The sequence below is a fragment of the Grampus griseus genome, assembly GCF_964374135.1.
Source record: "Grampus griseus genome assembly, chromosome: 20".
In the NCBI taxonomy this organism is placed as follows: domain Eukaryota; kingdom Metazoa; phylum Chordata; class Mammalia; order Artiodactyla; family Delphinidae; genus Grampus; species Grampus griseus.
In genome coordinates, this window is record NC_139014.1 from 17851962 (window position 1) to 17870094 (window position 18133).

An 18133-nucleotide genomic window follows, 5' to 3' on the forward strand; every position below is an offset into this window, starting at 1 on the left:
GACTAGCCCACCTCTGGGCTACGATGTCACAGGGCTGGAGGCTGGGGCGGCTCTGGGGACTAGGGGATAATGTGATGGGATCGCTGTGGGCAACAGCAAATATAAAACTGGTGAGATAAACTTCTGTGTGTCTTTCTGTGAGGTGGGGGAAATGTGGACACTGGATGGGGGCCCTGGCTCCAGGGCCCCCTGGGGAGGGCAGGCAGGGTGGCCAAATCAGACACTGTTAAGAAAGTGTACAAACTTTACTGCAGCGCACGCGCGCACACACACACACACACACATGCACACCTGTGGATAGGGAACAGCACCTGGCCACAGGGTCCACGGAAATGGGGGGAGGGGATGGCAGCTGGAAACGTGGCTTTTGCCACAGCCCTCGTTGGGATAGGGAGGGCCTTAGACTGAGGCCCCGCCTCCCAGGGTGACAGGGGTACTCAGAAATGGGGGTCTGGGAGACTGTGGCGGCGGAGAGGTGCTGGCGAGGCCTGAGCAGTGGGCACCCTCTGAGCAGGGTCCCAAAGGCCGCGGAGTGTCTTCAGTCCTCAGTCCCTCCTCACAGCAGCTGCCTCGGGGCCGGGTCCCTCTGAGGAGCGTCCCAGCGGAGGGCTTCCCGGAGCAAACACTTGGTGCCCTTGGCCCCACAGCGGAAGCCAGAGGGACAGCAGTGACGCCTGTCCGCACAACACGTGCCCTGGATGGTGGGAGTGGGGGGCAAGAGTTGCGCGTGGCAGGACCCGGCCCAGGCCCACACCCGGCCCCAGGGCGGGGGGTGGCACTGACCTGGCGGTAGGGACAGCAGGCCCAGCCCCCTCGGCTGTCTCGGCAGCAGGTTTGGTTATCGTGGCAGAAGTGCCCCTCCCCACAGTCCACGTTCCCCACACCCACGTGCCGGCCGTGGTCCAGGTGGGCAGCAGGGCGGGCAGAGTCCACCTCCTTCTCGCAGGATCGGGCCTTCACGTTGCAGGTGTACCCAGCCGGGCAGCAGTGCTGGCGGTCCTCACAGCACACGGCCTGGGGGACAAAGGGGCATTACACTCTCGACCACCTAACTTCCCCCCACCTGGGACTGGACTCCCCTGTCCTGTCCGGAAGCAGGCAGGTGGGCACTCACGTGTGGCAACTGGCAGCAGGCCCAGCCCCCGCTCAGGCTCGGGCAGCAGGTCTGCCCCACGGGGCAGCTGGTGTGCTGGTCACAGCCCATGTCTCTGGAGTGGGACAGGGAAGCCCGGCGGGCAGGCAACTTGGCCAGTCCGGTCACCACCTTGTTCCCCCTCTTACAGTGCCCCCCAGCCAAACACGTGTAGCCCTGGGGGCAGCAGTGCTGGTGGTCTGAGCAGCAGACAGCCTGGGGAGGTGGCAGAAAAGGGTGGTCTAGGAAGCTACTACGGGATGGAGCGCTGAGCCCCCGCTGCCTCCACTCTGCCTCTCCTGCTCACAGCTCCTCCAGCTGGGAATGACTCTGACTGAGCTGGTGCCACCCGTGGGCCAGGCAGAGGGCAGGAGAGCAAGGCAACAGGAGCCTGGCCATGTGCTCAGGCCAAGACACCGTCCCTCCCCCCAATACTCTCCCCCTTTCCATGCACCTCTGGGGCAGGACAGCAGCCCCACTCCCCAGACGTGAGTCGACAACAGGTATTGGAGGAGGGACAGCTGGTGACGTTATCACAGGGGACATCATTCTCCACGGCTCGGGAGTCCAGCAGGCTGACGTGGGCTGGGGCCTTCCTCATCCAGGGCACCCGGCGGGCCCCCTGTTCACAGGTACCCTTCTCTGTGTCACACCTAAACCCGGCCGGGCAGCAGTGCACGTGGTCCTCACAGCACACAGCCTAGGGTGGAGGGAGAGGGGACGGTGGGCCTGGGGGGCCTAGCTGGCTGCCACCCTCTGCTCAGCCCAGGCCACTCACCGCTCCTCGGTACCTGGGCAAAAGGGCAGCAGCCCCAGGCCCCGGACAGCAGGCGGCAGCAGGTGTAGTCGTCGGGGCAGCTCACCTCCATGTCACACTTCACCTCCTGGACTGTGAGGCAGGCAAGGAGGATGGGTCAGCAGTGGCGCTGGGAACCCTCGGGGGTGCCCTCCCTTTGTCAGTTCCACAGCTAGAACCGGATGTGAAGGATGGAGGGTACCGCTCAGGCCACCCCGGCAGTGATCCTAAGGCGAGGCCCAATGTGGACGAAAGGGGGCTGTCCCTGCCCTGGCCCCTCCGTGCGGCCATTTCTGCTCACTCCTCATGGTGCAGGTGGAATGGCGGCATCTGCCGCCTCCCCCGGTACCTGTGTGTGCGGGCAGCTTGATGAGGAGGTCCGTAGCGTTCTCCTTGGAGAGGCACTTACTCTGGATCAGGTCACACACAGTGTCCTGGGGGCAGCAGTGCAGGTGGTCGGAGCAGCAGATGGCCTGGGTGAGGGCGAAGTCGTCTTTGGGATTTCCAGTCTCCCTAGAGCTCAGGGAGCAGCCAGGCCGACAGCTGGCACTGCCCCAATCCCCCACTAGGGGGTGGCATGAGTCCTGAGCAGCCAGGCTCCCAGCCAGCCACCAGCCAGCCAGCCCCACCCCTTGGAGTCCCTGCCTGGTAGGTAGGTGTCCAGGCCAGATGGCTGTGGACGCACAGCCCAACTGGCTACAGCCCCTCACTCACACTGGGCATCGGGCAGCAGCCATACTTTCCACTGGGCAGCTTGCAGCAGGTAGAACCATCAGGGCACTGGGACCGTGCATCCGGGCACAAGACCACTGGAAGGAGAGAGAAAGGTGAGGGGCAGCCAGGGTGGAGGGGAAGGTCTCCCCAGCTAGGAGTTAGATGAGGCCTCTCCTCGCTCCCAGCTCACACCCCGACACTCTCCCACCTCCTTACCTGGCCTTTTAGTCTTCTGGGCAGGGATCTTCTTTGCCAGGGGGTGGGTGCCTGCGGCCGTGAGGCAGAGGCCACGAGCCAGGTCACAGGAGGTGCCGTGAGGGCAGCAGTGCACCTTGTCTTCACAGCAAGAAGCCTGAGAAGAGATGGCCCTGACTATGTCTTTGCTCCCTCCAGCCCTTCCTCTGCCCCCACTGCCCTCCTCCCTCCCCCCATCTTCCCAAACTTGTACCTGGGGCATGGGGCAGCACCCCCACGAGCCATCAGGCATACTGCAGCATGTGGAGGAGCTGGGGCATTCGAACTGTCTGTCGGGGCACTGGACGGCACCCAAGGGCTTGGTATCTGTGGACGGGATGACCCAGGATTCCACCCCGTCAGTGAAGGTCATTCCTCCCACCACTCGAGGAGCTGCTGGCACCAGAGCCTGCAGGCCCAGCTACAGGAGGATTCGGGGGCTGGCACTAGGGCTCAGGGCTCCCCCAGGCTTTCCTAACCCACTGTCCCCCAAGCCAGTCCTTGCCCCAGCAATATGGCACAGGGCAGAGGCATCCACTGACTGGGTAGGCCTTAAACCAGGCCAGCTTGGCCTGTCCCCACCCACAGAATGCTTGGCCGTGGGTCTGGAGTCTTACATTCTCTCCTGACCCCTCCTCGCCCCCGCGCTGCCCCTCTCTCCAGAGCAGGGGGGCTGCTTAGTACAGATGTCACGTGAATGAGGACACGAGGGCAGGAATCAAGGTCACCCAGCTGGCTGCACGCCTGGGTGCTCCAGGCTCTATGTGCTGCCCATCTGGCTCACCTGATCTTTGGAAGCAGGACCGCCCGTCAGCACTGCAGTGGAAGCCCTGGGGGCAGCAGTGGTGGCCATCCCCGCATGACACGGCCTGTGGGACACAGAGGTGCCTTCGTTGGCTAGGCCCATTTCCCTGAGGGTGGGAAGAGGGTGCAGGAAAAGTATAAACACAGACCCAAGCCCTCCATCGACCTGATGGCACTCTCACCTCTGGGAACGGGCAGCAGCTGGAGGTCCCCGAGACAGTGAGGATGCAGGAGTAGCCGGGCGAGCAATGGGCGTCGGTCCGGCACGGTGTGCCCAGATGCCGGCTCAGCGCCGTGGGCCACTTGTCCTGGGAAGCGAGAGAAAGGGGTAAACAGAAGGACCCGAGCCCGGCCCCCTCCTCTGGCCAATCCAAGATGAACCTTTAGGAAATCCCAGGCTGCTAGCTCTTGCCTGGGCCGAAGGGCACTCACCGGAACGGGACTGCAGCAGCTGTAGGTAGCTCCTCTCAGGTCCAGGCAGCAGGCCACAGGGCAGAGCTGACCGTCTGGGCACTGTGTTCCAGCCACCAGCCCTGTCACTAAGGCCACCCAGCTCACCAGAGTCCACATGGTCCACCTGCAAAACCCCTAGAGGCGGTTGGCAACCAGCTGGAGCCCAGGCCACCCTCGATTCTGGGCCCAGTCACTCCCCCTGCCCCAGGCCCAGGCCTAGCTGAGCCTCCCCAGCCACACCCTGTCCAGACAGGGAGAAGGATGCGGGGCCTGAGATTCAGTTTCCTACGTGTGTCCTGTGTGGGTGTCACCCGTGCACCGGCGCGTGTACACCCATGAGCATGAATGCTGGCATGAGCACGTGTGTGAATCTGTGTCCCCACATGTGGCCTAACACCTCAGTCTCTGTGGCTGAGTGTGTAGAGACGTGGGTATGTGAGAGTCAGGAAGATTTGTGGGTTTTGTGGGTCTGATCTGTGGGGATGTGGACCACCTCCGAGGGGTGGGGAAGGCATCAGTAGCCATGAGAGGACAGGGATGGGGTGCAAGGAGGGAGTCTCCCCTTGAAGAAAAGCCAGGGTTCCACTTCCCGAGCCAGCCCCCCTAGATGCCTGATGCTGTGCTCACACCTGCACCCTGCTAAGGCCTGTTGGCGGGGGAAGGGGAGGGGAGGACACTTGATGACACTGGCAACCACGGGGTTGAGAAAGTTGTGAAAAAGGAAGTACGGTGCCGGTGGAGTCTGGGCTGCCTTCCCCAGAGGCCAGCCACCACCTGCCCACTGACTGTCGCCTCCCCACCCAAGGAAGAGGATACACAGGCTGAGTCAACCTTTGGGACACCTGTGTTCTAAGGGCCCCCCAATACCACCAGGCCCTTTCAGAATCCCCAAACATACCCCCCTCCCTTCCCCCCACCTCTCCCTGCCCTGGAGCCGAAACCCAGCTGCATGTGGGGAGACCACGTGTGCCCACCGGGCTGCCGATCTGCATCATCAGCGGGAAGTAAGCCTCGGTCTCTGGAAGGGAGCAGCCTTTCACTTCTTAAACAACTCTTCCCCCAAGCTCAGCCAGCCCTGCTAGCTCAATGGGGTGGGCCCAAGAGATGTTACGCTGCCTAGAGGGGCCAAAACAGTCATGTTTGTTGAGCCTCTTAGGAGCCAGTGACAACACTCTACATTATTTTCTTTCTTCTTTGCAACAACTGTCCAAAGTAGAAATTATTACCTTTACTTTTCAAAGGAGGAAACTGAGGCTCAGAGATGTGAAGTAACTCCCCCCGTCATATATCAAGACATAGAGATGACAGGCTTTGATGGCTCCAGACTATACTGGACCTGGGTTCGTTTCACAAGTGGACCATGGGTAGTGCCTGGGAATGGGACCCCAAACCCCAGGAGGAGAGAGGCCTGGGGTCCAAGCTGAGAAGAGGGGTAGAAGCGCTTCCTGGACAGGTGGACCAGGCCAGGACAGAAACACAGAGTACGGGGCTGCCTGGATTCTGCACATGGCTCCTAGTCCTAGAACTGCCACCGTTGACTATGAGAGCCCCAAAAGTTGCTCCCTGTCTTTGGGCCTCAGTTCCCCATTAGTCTGTGTGTGGACACTGCACACTTTGTATGGCAGGGAATCGCACACACCCAGTCACTCACATCCTCTCTCCCTCACCTGGTTTTCCTCAGTGCCCCCTCTCCAGCTCAAAGACCATCCCCAGGAGGCCATCTCCTGGCCAGGTAAGGCTGAAGAAGACTGGTCCTGGACTGCGGCCCCTTTCACCCTCTACACCGATGCCCACAGCCCCCCACCCTGCAAGGCATCTACAGCTGGCCGCTGTAGGAGTGCCTGTCTGCACACATCTCAGACCACTCAGCGCCCTAATGATTCATTTACGTATATTCTCCTTCCTGTGTCTCCTGAGGTTCAGGAGTAGAGTGTATGCTTCTACCGAATATACGTGCATGCACGCGCCCAAACACACTCAGGACCAGGGATGGGGGAGGAGGGGACCCCAGTCCTCTCAGCAGGGTTCCAAGTGGTGGCCTCTCTCCTCCCCACCCTACACTGCCACCGCAGAGAGGGACAGGAACCTCTTCAAGCCCCCAGCTCCGTCATCTTCCACTAGGGGGCAGCCCCCAACCCCGAGTGTCAGGAGAGAGAGATTCCCAAAAGGTGAGCCAACCCAGCAGCGAGAGCAGGAAAAAGTGGCAGGGGGAGGCGGAAGTTAGCTCGTCCCACCCCCACCCCCGCGAGAGGAAGTGAGAGAGAGCCAGACACAACCCAGGGGTTCAGTCACCACTCCCAAGTCCCTACTGTCTTTGAGGAGGCCAGCGTCTCAAGCCCCGTTCCCAGCCCCCCGAGCTCGGGGACCATGGGCGGGCGCCTCGCCGGCTCCCGGCCGCCGCGGGGACTACCCACCAGCACCACCACCTGCCGACGGGGGCGGAGTCGGCTCCAGAACGGAGTAGTCTCTGCTCTGGGGGAAGGGGCTGCAGGCCCCAGGGGTGCTGGAGAGGGAGAAAGCCCCTTCTAATGGGGGTCACTGCAGTTACTGCTTATTCCCACCACCCATAAAACCCCTTCCAGTGCATCGGAGTTGCTCTAAGGGAGTCTTTTCTTGTCTCCCTGATGAAACTACAGAGGAGCCTGAAGCCCCCACCTCCTCCTGGCTGGGCCCCTGGGAAGGAGCAAGCGAGAGGTCTACGCAGCCACCCTCCTTACCTGCGTCGGGGTCGGCGATCCCTGGGGAGCAGCGACCGGGCAGCTCACCAACTTGGCCCCCTCGGCGCGTTGGCCCACCCACCTCTGTTTCCATTGGCCAGGTGTCCGGGCTGTCGCACTCCCATTGGCTCCTCGTCGACGTAAAGGCGGGGCCAACCTGGGAGGCTGTGCTGCTTTTCCTACTCAATTCACTCTCCTCCCTCCCTTCCTCTCTCTCCCCAACCCCCCATTTCTAGGGATCATGTGATTAGGCAATCATGTGATGCCGTCGCCGGCTAAGCCTGCCTGCTGGTTCCCGCCTCGCCGCCTCCTGCAGCCCCATCCCGAGATGGGCCAGCTCCTGTCAGGGGACATTGAGAGCCAAGAGCTGTCCCTTAGAGGGTGCGTACAAGAGCATTTACAGGATGTCTCTTGGATTTGGAACATCTGTGCATCCTGTTTCTATTCTAGTCAACAAACTCAGATTTAATGCTGGGCAGCCGGGCCCCAAAGGGGAGTGAAGGAGTAGTGAGGGCAAGGATAAACAGCCCTCAAGCCCCTTCCTCAAGGGGCTCACAGCAGGGGATGGGGTGGGGTTGGAGAATCGGGGGCCAGGTGCTCTAGGTGTGTGTAGGGAAGACGTAGTAGGTTGGCTCTAGGCAGGGAAAAAGAGGTTTAATTCCACCTTGGGGGCCTTTTTTTTTTTTTTTTGTGGTACGCGGGCCTCTCACTGTTGTGGCCTCTCCCGTTGCGGAGCACAGGCTCCGGACGCGCAGGCTCAGCGACCTTGGCTCACGGACCCAGCCGCTCCGCGGCATGTGGGATCTTCCCGGACCGGGGCACGAACCCGTGTCCCTTGCATCGGCAGGCGGACTCTCAACCACTGCGCCACCAGGGAAGCCCCGTGGGGGCACATTTTTGAGCTGAGGCTGGGAGGATTTAAACTGGCAAGTGGGGAGGGGTTAGAGAAGTGGCTAGATAGGGGGTAATGGGAAGAGCATTAGGAAACCAGATGGGAAAGGCAGCCTTGGGCAGGGATTGAGTGCCAGGTTCAATGGAGTGGACTTGAGGAGCTGCTGGGTGTGTGGCACCAGGCTGGGCTGGCTGTGCGTGCATAGCACAAGTGGCTTCCTAGTTTCGGTTGGCCCTACCTTTCAGGAATTGACATGCCGGTGAGGAGAGAAAATATACCACACGGAACAGATTCACCAGCAGCAGGAGCTAGACTGCTCAGTGCCAAGGGACCTTTCCCCGACAGAGATGGGTGATGGGAGATGCACCAGGAGAGATGAGAGGCCCAGAGGAAGCCTGGTGCCAGGTCTTGGAGGAAGGGCCGCGTTTGGTTGTGCCGAGTGGCTGGGGAGCACTGCAGGTTAAGCAAAGAGCTTGAGCTGGGGGTGAGGCTGGGGTTGGGGACAAATAGCCAAACTCAGGGGTGGCGGGAGTCTGGGTAGAGAAGATTTTGATAGAATCAACTGACTGTAAACGTGAGGACTGGACTCTGGGCTCTCAATTCTATTTCACTGATAGATGTGTCCATTCTTAAAGCCAGTATCACACTGTCTTAATTACTATAGCTTTTTAGCAAGTTTTGAAATAGGGGAAGTGGGAGTCCTCTAATTTCTTTTTCAGGATTGTTTTGGCTATTCTAGGTCCCCTGAATTTCTATGTAAATTTTAGGATCAGTTTCTGCAAAGACAGCTGAGGGTTTGATAGAGAATGCTCTGAATCTATGTTTAGGGTGTATTACCTTCTTAACAATATTGTCTTCCCATTCATGAATATGGGCTGTCTTGATTTATTTATCAGTTTCTTTTTGACAGTTGCCAAGTATTCCACACTATAGGTGTTACATGTTTACTTAACCAGTCTCTTTTATTTTTTTTTGGCCACGCTGTGCAGCTTGTGGGATCTTAGTTTCCCTACCAGCGATCAAACCCGTGCCCCCTGCAATGGAAGCTCAGAGTCCTAACCACTGGACCACCAGGGTGGAATTCCCTTAACCAGTCTCATTTAATGGACTTTTATGTGTTTCTAGTTTTTGCAGTTACAAATAATTAGGCAACGAATATTTCTGAACATGTCTCTGAGTGCACATATGGGAGTTAAATTCCTGAAAGTAACATTGCTGGGTAAAAGGTATGCTGAAATATTAATACCAAATTGCCTTAACATTTTTCCATTTTACACTCCCAGGCTCAATATTGGGGGAACTTATTTCCCATATACTCACTAACATTGGATATGCCAGTTCAAAAAATTTTTGCCATTCTAATGAGGGAAGATATTTCATGGTTGTTTTATCTGCATTTCCTTGATCTCAAGGGAAGCTGAGCATTTTTGTGTATGTTTATTCTGCATATGTATTTCTTCTGTGAAATGCCTGTTCTTATCCGTATTAGTCAGGGTTCTCCAAAGAAACAGAACCAGTTGATGTGTATATAGAAAAAGATTTATTAAAAAGGATTGGCTCACATGACTATGGAAGCTAGTAAGTCCAAAATCTGCAGTGTGAGCCTGCAGGCTGGAGATTCAGGAGAGCCGATGGTGCAGATGAAAGTCCAAAGACAGTTGCTAGAGAATTTCCTCTTGCCTGGAGAGGCCAATCTTTTTGTTCAATTCAGGCCTTCAACTGATTAGATGAGGCCCACCTGCATTATGGAGGGCAATTTGCTTTAGCCAGAATTCAGTGATTTAGATGTTAATCTCATCCAAAAACACCTGCCAAGTTGACACATAAAACTAATCATCACACAACAAACTCACAGATATAGAGAACAAACTAGTGGTTATGAGTGGAGAGAGGAATGGGGGAGGGGCAATATAGGGGATTAAGAGGTACAGACTATTATATATAAAATAAGCTACAAGAATATATTGTACAACACAGGAAGTATAGCCAATATTTTATAATAACTGTAAGTGAAGTATAACTTATAAAAACTACATTGTACACCTGTAACTTACATGATATTGTATAGTTGATATAGTACATCAACTATAGTTCAATAATAAAAAAAACTAACCATCACATTATCCCTTGTTCATTTTTCTCCCGTGTTTCTTTTTCTTGTTGAACTGTGGGAGCTCTTTATATAGTCTGGATATTATATATGTTGCAGATATTTCCTTCCAATCTGTCATCTGTCTTTTATCTTTGTTAATGGTATCTTTTGTGGTCAGAAGTTGTGTTGTTATGTCATCTGAAATCTAGCAATCGATCTTTTCCTTTGTGGCTTCTGCCTTCCCGCAGCCCACACTTGCTTAAGAAGTTAGAAATATGTTCTTCCTGGTCTGTGACAATTCCTGCTGTGGTCCCACCTCGGACGCCAGCACTACCCTGGATTGAGGCACCACAGTGATAGGAGATTCCACTGAGAGGCCTGACATGAAGAGAACCCCGGATGTGACTGGCTAAGAGGTTCCTCAAGGTCAGGGTTGGACAGCTTCCCTCTCTCTCCCTCTTTCTGCTTCTTTCAGCCTCTCCCCAGTTCTTCCCATCACCCCTTCAGGGCTTTCTTCATTCAGACTTCCAGTTCTGCTCTCACAGAAGAGTCACAGCTGCCCCAGGGCCAGGGGCCTTTCCCCCCAAGATCCTGAATTGCCCGATAAAACATCAGATGCCCAGTTAAATTTGAATTTCAAATAAAGACACATTTTTAAAGCATAATTATGTCCCATGCAATATTTGACACATACCTTCAATTAAAAATTAATCCCTGGGAGTTCCCTGGTGACCTAGTGGTTAGGATCCGGACTCTCACTGCCAAGGCCCGGGTTCAATCCCTGGTTGGGGAACTGAGATCATCTCCTCAAGCTGTGCGGTGTGGCCAAAAAGAAAAAAAAAATTATTCCTCGTGTATCTGAAACTCAAATTTAACAGGGCATCTTATATTTTTATTTCCTAAATCTGGCAGCCCTGAACACTAAGGTTGGAGTGAGGGCACAGAAACAGCCCCTGCCTCGAACACACCTACTCCTTCCTTCCCCATCCTGCCTGAGTCACCTTAGGGTGAGTAATTGTTGCCCCAGTTGCTCAGGCGTCTGCCCTCCTCATCGGGCACCTGACTGGTGTCTGTGGGGCTCTGCTTGGCCCTCCAGCCTGCCTGGGTAGGTGTGGGGGAGGGGAGGCAGGAGCAGGCCAGTACCCAGGCCAGAGGCTGTGGCGGGATATTTGGCAACAGAGGCACCAGACCTGGATTCCTGACCTAGCATAGGCCGTGAACTTGCCCAGTGCCAGTGGGCAGGCCACTTCCCTTGTTTTCTAATCAATTACTATTTTTAACAAAGTATACCATGCAAATAAATTTTACTCAAGTTATAACACAAAGCAGCACTCTTTTTTTTTTTTTTTTTTTTTTTTGGCTGTGCTGCATGGCATGCAGGATCTTAGTTCCCTGACCAGGGATGGAATCTGTGCCCCCTGCAGTGGAAGCTCGGAGTCCTAACCACTGGACCGCCAGGGAAGTCCCAACACAAAGCAGCACTCTTATCCTCTCTCTTTTTCTGCACCAGGCTTCCACTTCCAAACCCTTTAACGGTTTCTTCTGTGACTTTCCCTTGTGTGCTTGTATGTGAATTCTTAATTCGCCTTTGGCCTCAGTGTGTTCATCTGGGCAGTGGGTGAACACTGCCCTGCTGTCTGTCCGCTGGGAGATTAAGAGTCTACACTGAGCTGTGGTGACTCCACCTGGCCCCGGCTGCAGGTAGACTGATGCTGGATGGTATCTTTAAATCCAACTGTGGGGTGCAGGATGCAGGGCAGGGGTTCAGCGGGAGGGAAGAGAGGGGAGAAGGGGGAAGGCAGGTAGGGGAAGTGGATTACTTGGCTTTGCCCTGTAATGGAGGGAGCTTCAGGGATCCTGATGTGCAGGTCTGAGAGCCCCTCATCTCACTGAACCCCCTTTCTGTGCAACGGGGAACCGAGCGCCCAGCGAGGAAACTCCTCTCCGGTCCCCTTCCCTCTTACAAGCTGTGTGACTTGACACCTCTCTGCCTCAGCGTCCTGGTCTTTACGTTGAGGACACGACAAGAAGGCGCTTCCCTCAGGAATGAGATGATTCCCGCAGAGCCCTCAGCTCAGGGCCTAAGCCAAGTATGTGCTCAATTAACGAAGCTGCCACCGTTGGTTGTGGTGATTCCTCCCCTTGGGCCCTCCCCAGCTCCCCCTCACACATACCTTAGCCTGGGAGACTGCCCACCCACCCCTCAGCCCACCTCACCCTCTCCTCTCGAGCCATGGCCCATGTATCTCTCTTCCCAGAAATCCACCTGGACCCCCCACGTGGCTGCATCCCATGGCATCCTTCTGGCCCAGAGTCCAGAACCCTGTCCAGGAGGGTCTATTTGCACCTGGTCCAATTCAGACTCCTGAGAAGGGCACCCCATCAGACCGAAAACATCAGGACCCCTCAGCCAGACCAGGGCAGAGGGGCCAGAGGAAGACTCAACCCCTCAGGGGTGGGGTTGGGGCAGGGAGACACAGGGTAGGGTGAGCTGGGTTGAATTCTCCTCCCATCCAGACGTGGAGTCAGCATCTGCCTTCTGTGGGAGAGGAAGGCACATTCCCAGATCAAACTTTCAGTTTCTTACGTTCTAAGAGCAGTGGGGTGATCCAGAGAAGAACTTCCTGGTAGAGGCAAGGACTGACCCCAGCGAGTCTCCAGAAAGCCCGATGGGCCTCTGGGACAGGCAGGTGGCAGGCGCTGGAGGACAGGAGCCAGCTCTTTCCTGGAAACCTGGGCAGTGGGCTGGTATCTGGGCAGTGGGACCTTGTCTTGGCCTGTTGATCTCAAATTCCAGCTCGGCCTCTTCCCAGCTGGGTGACTTTGCCTTATTTTTTTGACCTAAATGCCCTCATCTGTGAAATAGAGTAACTGTATTATAATTACCTGCCAGGGTTTCAGGAGGATGGAATGTGCTTGCACATGTATGTAAAGTACCAGGCTCAGGGGACTTCCCTGGCGGTCCAGTAGTTAAGACTCCACACTTCCAATGCAGGGGGCAAGGGTTCGATCCCTGGTTGGGGAGCTAAGATTCCACACGCCACACACGGCCAAGAAAAAAAGGAGTACCAGGCTCATAGTCGATCCTCATAAGCTGTCACCTCCATCTCCACTACTCCTACGATCGAGAGAATTTTGACAACTAAACTACATTTATTCAGGACTAAAATTCATTTTCCTATTAAAATTTACAAAATCAATGATGTAAAATTTGACGCCACTCAAATGGAAAAGAAAACATCCAGCCAAACCCAAGACAGGGGCTCAGATCCTCCAAACCCTTCTGAAGGTCCTTCAGGGTGCTGGCCCTGCACCACATCTAAGGACACCCCGTCCGTCCCCTGGAAGGCGTGGGAGGGGCTGGGCCCCGATGGTGGTCTGGCCAGTGTCATACCTCCCTGTGGGTACAGGGAGAAACTTTCCCTATCCTGTGCCTTTTTCTGAACTTGAGAATGCCCTGGGGGCAGCTGTGCCCCCTCAGTGGTTGCTGCGTTGCCTGTGGACTCCAGGAGTTGGAGCCTAGCCGTTGTCAAGGGCAGCAAGTGGCCAGGTTGGGTCACGGAAATGGAAGGACAGCTTGGGCTGTGGGCACTGTTGTCTCGTTGACTGTTAGGGCTGGAATGTTAATGAACTTGGGGGCAGGGCGGGGAGTGGAAAGGAGAAGAGTCAGGACCATGATTTGCCGGCCTCCTCTGTTCCACGTCACTGAGTCCTTCTAACAACACTGCAGAGTGTTAGCTCCAGCTCGCAGATGTATGAGACGCTAAGGGTCTTGTCCAGGGTCATCCGGCTACTAAGCAGTGGTGTCAGTATCTGAGTCCAAGCTGATCAGACCTCAGAGCTTTTGCCCACATCGCGAGGCTCCACTATATGCTGACGGCAGCTCAACTTGTCCTCCCTCCCAGCCCTTCCAGCCCACCTGAGCTCTCCTGTCCCCTCTCCAGGCAGGCCCCCTAGGGGTCAGGAGACACCCGCTTCAAATCACTTGGACAGGTCACTTAACTCCTCTGAGGTTGTTTCCTCATCCGTAAAATGGGTCCACGATAACCCCCACATGCCCTCTTACACAGTCATGAGAGGTTCAAATGGGATGATGGATGTAAAGAGATCTTGTAAGGTGGCACATAAAATGGGAGGAATTCTTTTTAGGACATCAAAGAGGTTCCTCTTGTTAATCTGATGATTTGTCTCTGAAGCACTGGGCCAGGGCTTAGGTGAGGAAACGGCCTTCTCCAGAAAATTCAGAGAGGTCAAGTCAGAGTCATCTCCAGGAGCCCAAGGAGAAACAGAGAGAGGAAGCAGCTACATGTAGGGCGGGACAGGAGGAGGGAACTTCCCCCCCTCAACCCGGGGCACGCTTTCCGGGTCACAAACCTCCTTCACACGCCTCATCTGTCATCTTAAACCTCTCATCAAAAATGATGAGAACAAGGCCCAGAAAAGAGACAAATTCCCCCAACAAGTCAGCAGAGAAATCTGTACTCAAATGCACATCAGGGGACTTTAATTCAATTTCTTACGTTAGGATGGTTGCTGGTATACTTGATTTCCATGGTTTTAAAAAGTAGGTCTGGCTAATGTTTATTGAGACTCACATTGTGCCAGGTTCTGTACTAAGCTCTCCTTTAATTTTTTTTTTTTCTCCTTTAATCTTTAACACAGGCTTGCGAGGTAGGTACAGTTATCATCCCCATTTTACGATGAAAGAAGGAAGATTCAGAGGTTAAGCAACTTTCCTGGGGTTGTGTAGTTGGAAAGGTGTGAAGCCAGAAATTGAATACAGGTCTGGTCCAGAGCCTGTGTTCGTAACCATCATAGTTGTTCTTTTCAATGCCAGATTTTCTTTCAGTGTGAGTGCCCAGCTCTCATCTGAGCACTTTCCTTCATCCCAGCCTGCTCGGCCCTCCTTGGCCTTCACTATGGGTTAATCTCCATCAATGTTTCCTGACCCCCCCCCCCACATACCCCTTGTTCTAGGCCATCTTAGGCCCTCTCCATCACGTGACCTGTTTTAGTGCCTTCACAGATGTCCTTCCTGTCTGCAATTGTCTTGTTTATTTACTTGTTTGTGTGTGTCTCCTGCACTAAAGAGTGTGAGCAGGGACCCAGTGTGGCTTGTTGCCTGCTATATCCCAGTACCTACAACGGTATTTGGCATACAATACTCAAACTTTTTTTTTTTTTTTTTTTGCGTTACGGGGGCCTCTCACTGTTGTGGCCTCTCCCGCTGCGGAGCACAGCCTCTGGACGCGCAGGCTCAGCGGCCATGGCTCACAGGTCCAGCCGCTCCGCGGCATGTGGGATCTTCCCGGACCGGGGCACGAACCCGTGTCCCCTGCATCAGCAGGCGGACTCTCAACCACTGTGCCACCAGGGAAGCCCACTCAAACATTTTTAAAAAGAGAAAAAGAGAGGGAAACAGTAAATCAAAAAGAGAGAGAGGGAGACGAACACAGGTCAGGCCTTTGGTCCAGGCCCAGCTGGGATGGCTCCTCCTCAGTTTGGGTCACTGAGACACGGGCTCAGCCCTGGCACGGCCACGCTTTTCTGGAGGCTGACATGCTCCAGGCAGCCTCAGGCACACTGAGAAGCAGAACCTGCAGCCCCAGAAGGCAGTGACACTACATGGGACCCCTGGTGCTTGGTGAGCTCATGAGGTTCTCAACAGAATCAGATCCAAAGTCTTCTTTTGGTAATATAGTTCGTAACTCTCCTTCAATAAATTTTCCGAAGTGAAATTCACAGAGAGTGTAATTTCCTATGCACGTTTTTAAAAATCTGTATTAAATTCAAACTGTAATAGAGAGGAAAAATAAAAGAAAGTAATTTAGAATGAAATAATATGTATTTCTGTGTGTGAAAGCTCAGGCTTGACTCCACGAGAGAACAGAAGCTTGCAGATGCCCATGAATCACTGGCGATGGAGAACCGGAAATGGAGGCTCAGCGCTGGAGTATTTTCTTAGTAACTCAGCTCACACCAGCCAGGTGGCCAACAGGATGAGATGTTCTGAATGGTGAATGATCCTTGGTAAAGTTCTAACGGAGACAAAGCCACATCTTCCTGAAGACTGCATGGTAGTTTTATTCCTGGGAAATTCTATAGATTATCAATATAAAACCATTTAAAAAGATATGGGTGAAATAGAGCTGGCTTCGAGGTCGGATAATTATGAACAGATTTCTCGAATCTGCAGATGTGGAACCCGCGGATACAGAGAGGCCCACTGTATTCCCCGTACTAGGCCATTTTATGTAAGGGACTTGAGCATCCCCGGATTTTGGTATCTGCAGGGGCTCCTGGAACCGACCCGCCATGAATACCGAGGGACGACTGTATGTGGTTGTCCAGAAAGACAGAGGAAAGCCGCGAGGTGTACGGGGATAAATCCCTGTTAATGTCAGACTGTCCTACACTTTATAGGACATTGAGCATCCCTGCCCTGACCTCTGTCAAATGCCAGGGGCTCTGATCCTGTGACAATCACAAATGGCCTCATAAATTCCCCAAATTTCCCCTAGGGGGCGGTAGAGCTCAGATCGAGAACAACTCCCCGCCCCGCTGTTTAATTTAACACTTATCTTTGAGGTTGTTTTACACTCGGAAGTGGAAGTCAGCATCCCTTTCAAGGTGGTATTTGTTATATGGGGATATTGTCAGGCAGTCCCTTTGCATGGCACTCTGCTGTTACAAACAGGGCTACGGTAAGGGCGGGTCATTTCGCACATGAGCAAGCCAATCAGGGAGGAACGCTTACAAGTGGCCCGGCTGAGTCACAGGGTTGGGCATTTGGAATTTTGATGGCTATGGCCCAAAACTGCCTTCCTCGGGGGTAGATTAATCCACACTCCCCAGCAGAGTAGAGAGTTCCAGGCATCCGGTGGGGGGTTGGGGGGAAGGCAGCTCTGCAGTCTTAGCCAGGACCCTTCACCTCTGGAGCCCACCTCCTCAGACCACACCCAGGGTGCTCCCAATGAAGACTTGGGTGTCCAGAAACTTCCCAGCTCATCTTCTCGAGCCAGGGAGGGGCTGGGGGGAGACAAGAGAGGCCTTTCCCTGGGTGGGCTGATTCTAGCTATTACATTTATTTCTTTTTTTAACCTTCAAAAAAAAAAAAAATACAGGGACCTCCCTGGTGGTCCAGTGGGTAAGACTCCCTGCTCCCAATGCAGGGAGCCCAGGTTCTATCCTTGGTTGGGGAACTAGGTCCCACATGCAGGCGTGCCTGCTGCAACTAAGACCGCCCGCGTGCAGCCTAAATAAATAAATACTTAAAAAAAAAAAGAAAGATAGCTTTGTTGTGTTTTTTGTTTTTGTTTTGTTTTCTCGTGCATGGCTTGCGGAATCTTAGTTCCCCGACCAGGGATTGAATCCAGGCCACCGAAGTGAAAGCCCCGATTCCTAACCACTGGACCACCAGGGAATCCCCAGCTTTGTTGCTTTCTGATTCTATACATAATATATATGTATTTCAGAGGGAGAAATCCCCTTCTCCACTAACTTTTTATTTTTAAACCTTTTAAAACTTCAGAAAAATTGCAAGAATGGTACAATGAGCCCATGTACCCTGCACTTTGATCTACAGTTGCTCACATTTTGCTGCATCGGCTTTATCTTTTTATTTTTGCTGAACCATTTGAGACAGTTGCAGACATATGCCACTAAACACTCAGTGTGCATTTCCTAAGACCAAGGACATTCTACAAAACCACTGTATGGTTACCACACTCAAGAAATTTAACGTTGATAAAGTAATATCAACTATACAGGCTTTATTCAGTTTTCTCCAGTTGTCACAATAAAGTCCTCTATAACTTCCCCACCCCTCCCTGCCCCCAGGGCCCAATCAAAGATCTGACTTGGCATTTAACGTGAGGCCTAGAGTTTGGATTTCTCTTCTCCGGTTCAGTGGTCCTGCAGCCTGGGGCCTTGCCTACAGGAAGGCACCTCTAGGGGGGAACGGTTCAAGCCCTGAACTCAGAGGTGCTGGTAGCGTCCACGGGAGGAACCTGAGCCCTACTTCAGCCGCATAAATGTCTTCCTAGGCCCTGCGGGTGCAAGCTGGGGCTCGCCCTGGAAGAATTCAGCCTTACAATAAACTATCTTCTGTTTACCTCACTTGCCAGGCAAGGACTTGTCCATCAGTCCCTGAGATAATCCCTGGGGCTGGTACTGTTTTCTCCCCTTTTACAGCTGAAAGGAGTTTCTGTTTTTCCATCTGACAAGGAGGCCGGTGATGGCCACACGGAGCCACATGCTGCCTCTAGTAGGACCACGGGGTGTGCGGTCAGCGTGAACC

At 54.1% G+C, this 18133-nt stretch overlaps 1 protein-coding gene across 2 annotated transcripts; it reads right to left on the minus strand.

Annotated features, from left to right (window-relative positions):
• Window positions 1-238: 238 nt before the first annotated feature.
• GRN (granulin precursor) lies at window positions 239-6922 on the minus strand. Of its 2 annotated transcripts, none has more exons than XM_082680083.1 (13): window positions 6851-6922; window positions 4113-4268; window positions 3863-3988; window positions 3661-3745; window positions 3091-3203; window positions 2859-2994; window positions 2643-2737; window positions 2278-2401; window positions 1924-2021; window positions 1587-1832; window positions 1115-1348; window positions 784-1014; window positions 239-694 (listed from the first exon to the last, which is right to left on the minus strand). In XM_082680083.1, exons 2-13 carry the CDS (start codon window positions 4248-4250, stop codon window positions 557-559), a joined length of 1764 nt encoding a protein of 587 aa, XP_082536209.1. In that variant the 5' UTR covers window positions 4251-4268; window positions 6851-6922; the 3' UTR covers window positions 239-556. The 2 variants fall into 2 exon arrangements, with proteins under 2 accessions (XP_082536209.1, XP_082536208.1); XM_082680082.1 differs by having other exon boundaries at window positions 4113-4257; window positions 6851-6905.
• Window positions 6923-18133: the final 11211 nt, after the last annotated feature.

What these genes read in the sequence shown, in the direction of transcription:
- GRN (XM_082680083.1), bottom strand. Translation starts at nt 4,250, where the DNA reads ATGTGGACTCTGGTGAGCTGGGTGGCCTTAGTGACAGGGCTGGTGGCT. An exon ending in GCTGCTGCCCGATGCCCAGT is followed by an intron (nt 2,402 to 2,642) that starts GTGAGTGAGGGG and finishes GCCCTCACCCAG; the next exon opens with GCCATCTGCTGCTCCGACCA. An exon ending in CCTGCTGCCAGTTGCCACAC is followed by an intron (nt 1,015 to 1,114) that starts GTGAGTGCCCAC and finishes TTTGTCCCCCAG; the next exon opens with GCCGTGTGCTGTGAGGACCG.